At 37.3% G+C, this 13,129-nt stretch overlaps 1 protein-coding gene across 1 annotated transcript in view; it reads right to left on the reverse strand.

Annotated features, from left to right (window-relative positions):
- Nucleotides 1-6,105: 6,105 nt before the first annotated feature.
- The window catches only part of LOC306844155 (kinesin-like protein KIF18A), a 30,704-nt gene continuing 23,680 nt past the window's right edge, over nt 6,106-13,129 (reverse strand). Inside the window, exons 15-18 of the mRNA XM_079376102.1 lie at nt 8,028-8,382; nt 7,831-7,923; nt 7,609-7,721; nt 6,106-6,741 (exon numbers count right to left, since the gene is read on the reverse strand). Coding sequence (XP_079232228.1) covers nt 6,602-6,741; nt 7,609-7,721; nt 7,831-7,923; nt 8,028-8,382 — 701 coding nt within the window. The 3' untranslated portion in view covers nt 6,106-6,601. The remainder of the gene's footprint in view (nt 6,742-7,608; nt 7,722-7,830; nt 7,924-8,027; nt 8,383-13,129) is intronic.

Consider the following 13,129-nt stretch of genomic DNA (forward strand, 5'->3'; position numbering starts at 1 on the left):
AATGCAACATATGTTCAGATACACATTGTATGCATGTGAACAGAGATTATTACGGTTTCAAGAATTCAATAAAATGTGATCAATCTACACTAACGGCACACTTTGTTGACATCCAGATTTTCTAACATAGTCCTGGACTGTCTTTATATAGAAAGCCATTGTCCTTTCTGCAACAATTTCATAATTACTCACCCAGTTTCTAAAAGATGAGAATTGTTACAGGCACACCTGCTTGAGGTTTGCATAATAATCAATCCCTCCCTGCAGGAGCTACACGCAGACAAAGGCTAACATTTATTTTGATGACCTTTAACCTAATGCATTTTCTGTACGCTTCATTTTGGAGCAGTACTGCCACTTTAAAATGATTAAATAAAGTAATTGAACGGAACATAAATGTTTAATTTATTTTAATTGAATAGTCGCTGTAAATATTATGTATGTGGCATGCTTAATGTGCTCTTTTAGCCTATTAATGAGGTTCAGTCATTTCTGGTAATCACATATGGATCTTACGCTGTTATTAGTGTAATCAAAGCTGATTTTTTTTAATCATAAAGAACTCGATAGCTTTATCTAATCATTCAAATATCTCAAGTATACCTCTTTGGTGCATCTTTCCTAATTTTTTTTTAATTTTCGGTCTTTATTCTTACTTGGTCTCTAAAGACTTGTGGCTATCAGGGGCATTTTCTGCAACTCCTGTTGAGGCCGTCATTGAGTCAGCGTCTATTTCTGGTCTAGTCTCAGGTGTTCCTGCTAATCAAATCACACTTATTCATTATCTTCATCCTTTCAGGCATTCGACTATTATCATCCTGCTATTTCTTTTCTCCCACCCTCAGCTATTTGTCTTTTTAATTCTAAAACACTGTGTTCCTCTCGAGGCAATCGTAGCCCCTGCATCTTCTGATGAGACCTTTTAAATGATTGCTTTTTCTCTTAAAAAGACAAACGTCAAAGGAGATTAGAACTTGAGGATTAGGTTAAAAGATAATGGTATAAAATATGAAGATAACAGACGCAAATAAGACAAGCCACACTAAACCATTTCGCAAACTACTATTAATCTTGCATCAAATGTTTTTCATCTGCTAGTAAGCCACACGTTTAGTCAGTATGATGCGTTATGACACTGCACGCCCACACATAAATCTGTGCGATATAATTTCAGGTCAGATGTAGTGATACGCACGACCACAGGATTGTTCAGGAACTTATCAAGGTTGCATCATCTCTGAAGTGTTAGCTGGCAAACTCTACTTTCTCTCTCACATGTAAGGAGTACAGTGGTGCTGAAGTCTGTAATTAGCCGGGTACAAAAGCATGGCATCTGTGATGTGAGCTGGTTGGCGGAGGAGAGAGGCTATGTTGCCTCGTAGGAGGTACTGCGTGTGTTTGTTTACACTGTAGCGGGGGCATGTTAGCCTGTGTTACGCCACTCACCTGTCACAAAAACAGCGAGGAGCAATCTGGTTTGAAATTCTGGAGAACGCCCACCCAAAACTCTATCCTTTCTTTCTTGCAGAGTCTCCGTTTTCCCGTCTGTCACTGTCGTGGCCACACCACACTCAGAAGTCCATCTTCTGTTCTTTTTATAACTTAATGCATGGCTATATTCAATTTATGCTTTTTAAAAAACAAGAAAAGAGGAATTTAAAACCCCCAAAATAAACTGGAGTTCCCCACACTACTTCCCCTAACTTTAGCAACTCAACAAAAACAAAAATGTTTCTTTTCAATCCTATCGAAGTCAAACTTTAGGGCTTTTGATGCACTTTACATGTGCATCTTCTCTTTTTTTCACCTTTTATATCACAAAACAATGCATGTGAAGTCTCTTGGGGCCCTCTGATAAGACAATGACTTCAACGTGATCCCATTCTACCTGCAGTTGCTAAGCAACATCCACCTCCAACCTCTCACTCAGTCTCATTGGACAATCTTGGAAACAGCTGTCAGCTCATTGGCTCAGAGGAAGTTAATAAACTTTAGTCTCAGCCTTCCCCTTTCAGGGGGAAAAGCTCAGTGTACAATTTTTGTGAATGAGAGAGAGGGAGGAACAGAAGCAGGCTGAAATACAGAGGGAGTGTCACTGCTCATGTTTTCTTGATGCATGCTTGAGCTAACTGTTACAAAATAAAGCAGACAATGAAAGCATGCTGCAAGCGGTCAGTTATGAGACTGATATCGAAGTTGAAGAAAAGATGTTTCCAGTATTATAGCTGACACTGGGTTTCACCTTGGAGAGACGCTTAAGGGACACTAAAGGAGGAAGGCGGGTATCCGATTGCGTGTTCAACATCAGCCTTTTGTGATGTTTGGCTGTGGGAGTATTAAAACAGCAACCAAAGGGAGTATTACAAAGTATCTCATTACTGTTTAGTCTGCAATACAAAAATCTCAACAATAGTCCCACCAGTGATCAATAGTAGCTGGTTAACAGTTGTTGTTACCAAATCACTGGTGTGATTCTGACTTTTTTATCCTCTTTAAAAAGATGCCAAAATAAGATTAGACAAACTTAGGTTGTAGGTTGTTGTAGGTTACAAGTAGGCTACGACACATTACATGTTTACTGCATGTAAAAATGAACAACAGACAAAATATTAAAACAGGCCAATGAGGGAATTTTTTTCAAGGAGGATGATATGTAAATTCATATTAACCGAATCAATAAACGACCGCAGTTTTAATATTTACTGGTATTTATGCTCATGGACACAAATATAGTCTTATATATTTTTCTTCCCGATCACCAACAAAACACTTGTCAAAATCACAGAGACTATGGCCTTAATAAACTTACATATAAACGGAAAGCCCTATTCCTGCTAACATCTACTTACCTATCTGAAGATGAACTTCATCCTCCAAATGTAGCCTATATGGCCCTGTCCATCAGTTTGACTTGTTTTGATATGCTTCATTAATTTGTATTTTATCGACATTTTCACAAAAGTTTCTCTGTACTTGCCCTCTTAAGCAGGTTTGAGACCACAAATGTGATGCTAAAAGGTGATTGGCTTGAATTATTAACTTTGACAAGGATCAGGATGTAGTCACCAAATTCTTAAGCTGCCATGTGCTTTTTTTTATTATTGCAGAACAAGGTAACATACAGATAAGAACACAAAAGCATAAACGAACAAGACAAAAGACAAAGTAAATAATAAATAAAAGCATAGCACATATTCAGTTTTAACAAATAAGAATATTACAAAATACTAGGGGGATTGAATAGTGCATCATAGCATTTTAAACATTTCATAGACTTTGTTTTTTAGCCGCCATGTGCTTTTATCGGTTGGAAACTAACGACGTTGCGTCATTTGAATATCCTAATATATATATAAAAATAAAAAAAATATTATGTATATATAAGATTCAGATGGTAGGCTAGTTGGGTGTCCGTATTAGAGATAATCACCATGTTTAGAATGAAACCATCATATTTAAAAACATGATATTATTCATATCATATAATAAAACATTTGTTGTTACTACTGTAAATATATATTCAGTTATTATTGAATGTCCTTCAATACTTTCAGAATCTTTACTTATTAAAATGACTTTGTTTCTGTTTTTTATATATATTTTTTATATTAACATTTTAATGAACAAAAATGAATTATTTTATTTTTCAAAATAAGCAGGAAATAGTACAAACTTTGCTAAAGTGATTGTTTTGAACAAGAATTAGCTTATACATTATTAAAAATTTTATCTGAAGTATTTGTATCAATACTGTGTCTTTTACCCTGTGTGTGGTGTAAAAGCCCCCTCTTGCCACCTCATACATTTATAAATATATATTTTTAAACAAAATAACTTGAATGATTTATTTTCACACAAAATCTGTTGCGCCATTAATGTTCAATACAACGCAAATATTTTTTCTGCAATTATTTTAGGCAGTGAATAGCACATTTTTTATACATATATAATACAGCTTTTAATTTGTAATCATTTCTTGGATACATTTAGTCCCAATGTTAACATGAGATGAGTAAAACAAAGAGACTGTTAAATTACATTGAAATGACATCAAATTTTTACTCCAAATATTTTTATATATAAAATATTATACAAGTACATTTTTTTATTAAAATAACATTTTATAATGAGAATGGTATGTTATATTAGATACAAATACCGGACAGTCTGCACGCCTGAGATCACAGAACTGCTGAAAATAATGGTGCTAAATGCTTGGTAAAACTAAATTGTGGTACATCTTAATAGATTAATATTAAAGCATATTTACTCAACTTGTCAGGCATGGGATATTTCAGTATTCAATATGATTTTTTTTTCTCTCTCATGACCTTTGAACCAAATTAATAGCAGTAAAGGTAACTATTTTTATTTCTAACTTTTTAAAGAGAATAGATTACAGAAAGTAGTTGAACACCTTTCTCACCCCGAATACCGTTGGTAACGCAACTGTCTGTATAGCCTGACTTCGTCTCTTGGTTCAGCATAGTTGGAGGGTGATCTCCTCAAATTTCAGGCCTGAATTATTATCCATTGATAAAGAGCAGAAAACAGTAAAGATTTGGCAGAACATTTAGATCAACTGCTTAATCTAAACAAGTTTTATTCTTTATTAATAGACAGAGAGAGCGAGAGAGAGAGAGTGGGAGGAGCAGATCACGGGGTTTTGGCTGTGTGCTTGACATTGCTTCACAGCTGTCAGGTGGTCCGCCCATTACACTATTTTAACAAAATGCATTATGTGAAGAATTTCTAAATTGGATTATGTCACATCCAAAATGCATGAGAACAGTCCAGAGAGCAGTGAAGCGTAACTGTACTAACTTTCCAGGTGTTGAGAAGAGTGATGCCAGGACTGTCAACTTCAATCCAATGACTTTCTCGTATGTTTGGGTGCTGCTGGTGTCTCTTATTATTGCTCTGTTACTCTGTAAGCCTATTAAGTTTCATACTCATTTGCAGAGCAGCCAAGGGCGCACACAAAGTATGAGACAACTTAAATACATTAAGCATGAACTAAGTTATGCTTAAAGAAAAAAAAAAAAGATCCCCCATTTCTTCTCACCATGTCAGAATAATCAGCCTTTCATAATTGAAATGGTCTAAAACATAAATTGCACAAATGATGAAACAATGTGACACTATAGCACAGATAAACTGGAGAGAAATGCGTACAGTGAGCAAAGAGACTAATAATATGCAATTAATTCTTCAAGTATGTAAGCATGTTAAGATTAAAAAGTTAAATATTATGTGTCCATTCAAAATGAGCCTGTACTGTAGAGCAGAGTTTTCAAAGCATTTATATATATATATATATATAGTCTAAACAAACAAGTAATATGAGATATTTGATCACATTAGTGCAATATTTATTTTTCTAGCCCAACGGAGGGATAAACAGACAGAACTTTATGGATGTGCTGCTCTGGATGCCATGAGCCCAGTACATCTGCCTGTAGGCGTGTTACATAATTATCTGTTAATAATAGCCTCATTAACAGAATTGATTACAGTTAATTCCTTAGGCATGATGTTAGAACCAGCACAGCTATTCGCAGCGCAACCGATTGTCTTGCAAACCAAAAAGTACCATTCATCCATGTTGGATATGTTAAAGAGTTTGAACATTAAACGGGCCACACTCCTGACGAGAGGCTCAATTTTCTTTTGGTTCAGACAGATGGCAGGAAATGGACCAAGATGAAGCTCAAGCCGCCAGTCTCCCCTTTTTCCTCTGTGGGCTGAACCCATAAGCTCTGAACAGTCTACAGAGACTACAAATCAGCAAGAAACAAGACGACTGAACTGCACTGCAAGACAGTCGGAGGTGAAGATGCATGAAAAATCTGCAGAATGTGGTTAATTAGACTGAACTAATAGGTTTTGCTGTGTGGCTGCAATTTAAAAAAAGTTATGAAGCAAAATTTCAGTAAATGCCCCACAACTATAAAAAAAGTACCTTTAAAACTCTCTCAATGCAATTATCTGTATAGAGCTATTTTGTAATCAGAAGCCCACACATCTGACTAGTTAATTAAGAATCTCTAAATAGTATGCATTATTTGTGAACTGTCCAAGTTTGTGAATGTAACAACAACAAATAAAAAAAAACAACCATTTATTGCTCAGTTCAATAAAACACAAGGCCGATATTTCTCAACTGATATTTCTTTTTAATCAATCATGAAATAGAAACTGCTGACCTGAAAGTAGCTCTCTAAATAGAGCGATTTAAAAAAAAAAAAATTAAAACATTTAAAAAGGGGAGCGGAAAAAATTAAATCCGTGGCAATAATAAAACCAAGTTGCTTTACAAGATCTGAACATCAATTAATACTTTATTGAGTGCTCCACATTAGGCTGGACAAGTTTTCTGCAGACATACAGATTTTAAAACATTAATATAAAAACAATCCAGTTTCCTAGAAATAATAAAGTCCAAATACCTGCTTCTGCAATAATAATAATAAAAAAAAAATCTAAAAAACACCCCCCCCCCCCCATTTTTACATCTTTTCTACATCAACTGAGAGGATGAAAAGGAAGTATGCGAGGCCAGTGAATGAGAGAACAGCGCCTTTAATAGCAATTGGAAGCCTCACATCCTCTTGGTGACTTTTTTAAAGAGTGCAGCAGGCCTCATTGAGCTCAACTTGGGTTTAGGCTGTACAAGCTGGTGGAGGTTTCCCTCAGACACACTCCGTACTACTCTACGGCTTGGCTCATTCTCCGATGATACTAGATGCAGAGGAAGAGAACAGAGAAAGAATAAAGATTATAAGGGAAAAAAATCTTTATTTAAAGAATCTGGAAAAAAAGCATAACTGATTCCCTCAAAATGTTTCTTGAGCAACCAATCAGCATATTAGAATGATTTCCGAAGGAACATGTGACACTGAAAACTGAAATAATGGCTGCTGAAAATTCAGTTTTTAATTTAATTATTGAGCAATTCTTGCAATTGTGCTTGGGCCCTAAATAGGCAATTTTAAATGGTAATAATTCCACAAAATTATGGGATTTACTCCATTTTGATTAAATATATGCAGCACTGGTGAGTATGAGACTTTTTTTTGTTTTGTTTTTTTACTTTTTAAAAAAATCTTACCCCAAACTTTTGAACAATAGTTCAACAAAAAAAAATGCCATGCCAAATTTTTTAACAAACGATTTGATTATTTTTAAACATCGGTGCCATATGTTACCACGGTCACTTAATTTAATAAAAGCTATTGTGCCGAACAACATCTTATAAACATGGCAAAAATCACTAATGCACAGCCTCTAGTGGCTTATTACTTTATGAAACTGTGGTATATTCAGCCAACTCGTGGCATTATATTACTAAGGAGAAAGAACGCACATAAACCACTGGGAGTGGGAGGAGGAGATTGTGCGCTTCTGGCTGTGCGCCTGACATTCTTTCACAGCTGTCAGCCGGCCCGCCCATTACACTATTACAATACTTTACCAAACATAATGGATTATGTGAGGAATTCATAAATGGAATATAATAAGAAACGCTTATGTTCCACTTCCAAGATACAAATGGAAAGCCCATAGATGGTAACTGTAATTTTTCTGCATTGAGAATAGCTTACTAACCTCCAAAACGTCGGATTCGCAGGGGTTTAGATGCCTCGTAGGGATCTCTCTTTATGCGCTTGGGTGCCGCAGAACTGGGGGCCTGAGAACTGTCTTCTTTCCCAGTGTTGGAACTAATACAAAGAGACACAAAGTGAGATTTTGGAAAACACCACGAGTGCAATGTGTCAACGAGGCATGATTTGAAACAGCCCCAGTGAACAGGTCCCACAGTAAACACACCAGGTGAACTTGCGCTTGACCTGAGCAGCTGAGGTCATGGCCATGTAGGATGGTTTGGATTTTCGCAGGTCTAATAGTGATGGGATCTCCAACCTAGAAACCAATTGGAAAGAACTTATTCACACCAGTCAAAACAGAATTACCTAGTTCAACTTATTAATCAATGCAAATTATGCTGTTTTCACAGCAAACTGTACCTTTTAGCTGGCTCATTTCCGTTGTTAGCACGCAGTGCTCGAAGTGTTGTGTGGCCAGGCGGCTCAGGTGATAGGATGACTGTGGCATTACCGTCTGATGGGTCCTCGTTGTGACCAATGTCGATAGTGGAGTTTGGATCAAAGTTGCTGGAGGTGTGCGGCTGCCCCTCAGGAGTGTACTGCAGCGGGAACATGCCTTCCTGTTTTAAGACCTCCTGAACGGCAGGGGGGTAATGGGACAGCACAGGATTGGGCTCATCCTCATCTGGGTTTGCAGGAGACACAGACAGCTTCCTCCTGATTGTTTTTTTAAGAGGACATTCAACATTTCCATCCTGAAGTTTAGGACTACAGCCTAAAAGACAAAAGGAAGCACAAAATGAATCAGCTTCATTGGAAATTGGCAGACATCTCCAAATGGAAAATACTTCATGAAGCTCTTACTGTTTTGATAAAAAAAAATCTGGGATACACTGACCACTTCCCAGTCAAAGCTAAAATGTCAACAACATTATGATCAGAAATGTCAAATACGCATTTAAACAACATTTTATATAGTACATTGTGTAACATCTATGTTGTAAAACAGCAAATCAGTGATATGAGGGAACAATCGTTATCAAACAATTCAAGTCCTCATTTTATGTAAAGCACTTGGAATTACCATTGTGATTAAAATGTGCTATATAAATAAACGTGCTTTGCAAGTGATCAAATTAACTTAATTGAATTGACGTGTGATAACTTTAATATGACATTTGCCATGTCAGTCTTTGGATTTTGTTAAGTTCGTGTTTATAGACTTGAGAACAGACAGCCAGATAGATAGATTAGATGTAAAGATACAGTCAGTCAGACAGATAGATAGACAGACAGATTAGATGGAAAATACAGACAGTCAGACAGATGGACAGATTAGATGGATAGATACAGTCAGACAGATAGATAGATGGACAGATACAGTCAGACAGATTAGATGGATAGAGACAGATAGACAGACAGACAAGATGGAAAGGTACAGACAGTCAGATTAGATGGAAAGATACAGACAGCGAGACAGATAGATGGATAGACAGATTAGATGGATAGATAAAGACAGTCAGACAGATTAGATGGATAGATACAGACAGTCAGACAGACAGACTAGATGGAAAGTTACAGACACTCAGACAGACAGATTAGATGAATAGATACAGACAGACAGATAGACAGACATTAGATGGACAGATACAGACAGTCAGACAGATTAGATGGATAGATACAGACAGTCAGACAGACAGATAGACAGACATTAGATGGATAGATACAGACAGTCAGATAGACAGAAAGATTAGCTGGAAAGATACAGACAGTCAGAAAGATAGACAGACAGACAGATTAGATGGATAGATACAGACAGTCAGTCAGATAGACATTAGATGGAAAGATACAGACAGTCAGTCAGATAGACACAGATTAGATGGATAGATAGATACAGACAGTCAGTCAGACAGACAGACAAACAGATTAGATTGAAAGATACAGACAGTCAGTCAGATAGACAAACAGATTAGATGGATAGATACAGACAGTCAGTCAGATAGACAGACAGATAGATATATAGACAGACAGATTAGATGGATAGATACAGACAGTCAGTCAGAAAGATTAGATGGATGATACAGACAGTCAGACAGACAGATTAGATGGATAGATACAGACAGACAGATTAGATGTATAGATACAGACAGTCAGTCAGTCAGTCACAGACAGTCAGTCAGATAGACAAACAGATTAGATGGATAGATACAGACAGTCAGTCAGAAAGATTAGATGGATGATACAGACAGTCAGACAGACAGATTAGATGGATAGATACAGACAGACAGATTAGATGTATAGATACAGACAGTCAGTCAGTCAGTCACAGACAGTCAGTCAGATAGACAAACAGATTAGATGGATAGATACAGACAGTCAGTCAGTCAGTCACAGACAGTCAGTCAGATAGACAGACAGACAGATTAGATGGATAGATACAGTCAGACAGATATATAGACAGACAGATTAGATGGATAGATAGATACAGACAGTCAGTCAGAAAGATTAGATGGATGATACAGACAGTCAGACAGACAGATTAGATGGATAGATACAGACAGTCAGTCAGTCAGATAGACAGACAGATTAGATGGATAGATACAGACAGTCAGTCAGTCAGTCAGATAGACAGACCGATTAGATGGATAGATACAGATAGTCAGTCAGACAGACAGATTAGATTGAAAGATACAGTCAGTCAGACAGAAAGATTAGATGGAAAGATACAGACAGTCAGACAGATAGACAGACTAGATGGATGGATACAGACAGTCAGACAGACAGACTAGATGGATAGATACAGACAGTCAGACAGATAGATTAGATGGATAGATACAGACAGTCAGTCAGTCAGATAGACAGAGATTAGATTGAACGATACAGTCAGTCAGACAGAAAGATTAAATGGAAAGATACAGACAGTCAGACAGATTAGATGGATAGATACAGACAGTCAGACAGATTAGATGGATAGATACAGTCAGACAGATTAGATGGATAGAGACAGTCAGATAGACAGACAGACAGACAAGATGGAAAGGTACAGTCAGTCAGATTAGATGGAAAGATACAGACAGCGAGACAGATAGATGGATAGACAGATTAGATGGATAGATAAAGACAGTCAGACAGATTAGATGGATAGATACAGACAGTCAGACAGACAGACTAGATGGAAAGGTACAGACAGTCAGACAGACAGATTAGATGGCTAGATACAGACAGACAGATAGACAGACATTAGATCAGGGATGGGGGCAACTTCAGTCCTGGAGGGCCGGTGTCCTGCAGAGTTTAGCTCCAACCCTAATCAAACACACCTGTCTGTAACTTTCTAGTGATCTTGAAGACATTAATTAGCTTCTTCAGGTGTTTTTTTTATTAGGGTTGGAGCTAAACTCTGCAGGACACCGGCCCTCCAGGACCGAAGTTGCCCATCCCTGCATTAGATGGATAGATACAGACAGTCAGACAGACAGATTAGATGGATAGATACAGAGTCAGTCAGACAGACAGACAGATTAGATGGATAGATACAGACAGTCAGACAGACAAAAAGATTAGATGGAAAAATACAGACAGTCAGTCAGATAGATAGACAGACAGATTAGATGGAAAGATACAGACAGTCAGACAGATAGATAGAAAGACAGATTAGATGGAAAGATACAGACAGTCAGAAAGATAGATAGACAGACAGATTAGATGGAAAAATACAGACAGTCAGTCAGATAGATAGACAGACAGATTAGATGGAAAGATACAGACAGTCAGACAGATAGATAGATAGACAGACAGACAGACAGACAGATTAGATGGAAAGATACAGACAGTCAGACAGATAGATAGACAGACAGATTAGATGGAAAGATACAGACAGTCAGACAGATAGACAGACAGATTAGATGGATAGAAACAGACAGTCAGACAGATAGATAGACAGACAGATTAGATGGATAGATACAGACAGTCAGTCAGACAGATAGACAGACAGATTAGATGGAAAGATACAGACAGTCAGACAGATAGATAGACAGACAGACAGATTAGATGGAAAGATACAGACAGTCAGACAGATAGACAGACAGATTAGATGGATAGAAACAGACAGTCAGACAGATAGATAGACAGACAGATTAGATGGATAGATACAGACAGTCAGTCAGACAGATAGATAGACAGACAGATTAGATGGAAAGATACAGACAGTCAGACAGACAGATAGATAGACAGACAGATTAGATGGAAAGATACAGACAGTCAGACAGATAGATAGACAGACAGATTAGATGGAAAGATACAGACAGTCAGACAGATAGACAGACAGATTAGATGGATAGAAACAGACAGTCAGACAGATAGATAGACAGACAGATTAGATGGATAGATACAGACAGTCAAACAGATAGACAGACAGACAGATTAGATGGATGGATACAGTCAGACAGATAGACAGACAGATTAGATGGAAAGATACAGACAGTCAGACAGATAGACAGACAGACTAGATGGATAGAAACAGACAGTCAGACAGATAGATAGACAGACAGATTAGATGGATAGATACAGACAGTCAAACAGATAGACAGACAGACAGATTAGATGGATGGATACAGTCAGACAGATAGACAGACAGATTAGATGGAAAGATACAGACAGTCAGACAGATAGATAGACAGACCGATTAGATCGATAGATACAGACAGTCAGTCAGACAGACAGATAAGATGGAAAGATACAGACAGACAAATTAGATGGATAGATACAGACAGTCAAACAGATAGACAGACAGACAGATTAGATGGATGGATACAGTCAGACAGACAGATAGACAGACAGATTAGATGGAAAGATACAGTCAGTCAGTCAGACAGACAGATAGAGAGACAGACAGATTAGATGGATAGATACAGACAGTCAGACAGATAGACAGACAGATTAGATGGATAGATACAGACAGTCAGTCAGATAGACAGACAGATTAGATGGAAAGATACAGGCAGTCAGACAGATAGATAGACAGACAGACAGACAGATTAGATGGATAGATATAGACAGACAGATTAGATGGAAAGATACAGACAGTCAGACAGACAGATAGATAGACAGACAGACAGACAGATTAGATGGATAGATATAGACAGACAGATTAGATGGAAAGATACAGACAGTCAGACAGATAGATAGACAGACAAACAGACAGATTAGATGGATAGATATAGACAGACAGATTAGATGGAAAGATACAGACAGTCAGTCAGATAGACAGACCGATTACATGGAAAGATACAGACAGTCAGTCAGATAGACATTAGATGGAAAGATACAGACAGTCAGTCAGATAGACAGACAAACAGATTAGATGGATAGATACAGACAGTCAGTCAGATAGACAGACCGATTATATGGAAAGATACAGACAGTCAGTCAGATAGACATTAGATGGAAAGATACAGACAGTCAGTCAGATAGACAGACAAACAGATTAGATGGATAGATACAGACAGTCAGATAGATAGATA

Source organism: Barbus barbus (genome assembly GCF_936440315.1).
Source record: "Barbus barbus genome assembly, chromosome: 2".
NCBI lineage: Eukaryota > Metazoa > Chordata > Actinopteri > Cypriniformes > Cyprinidae > Barbus > Barbus barbus.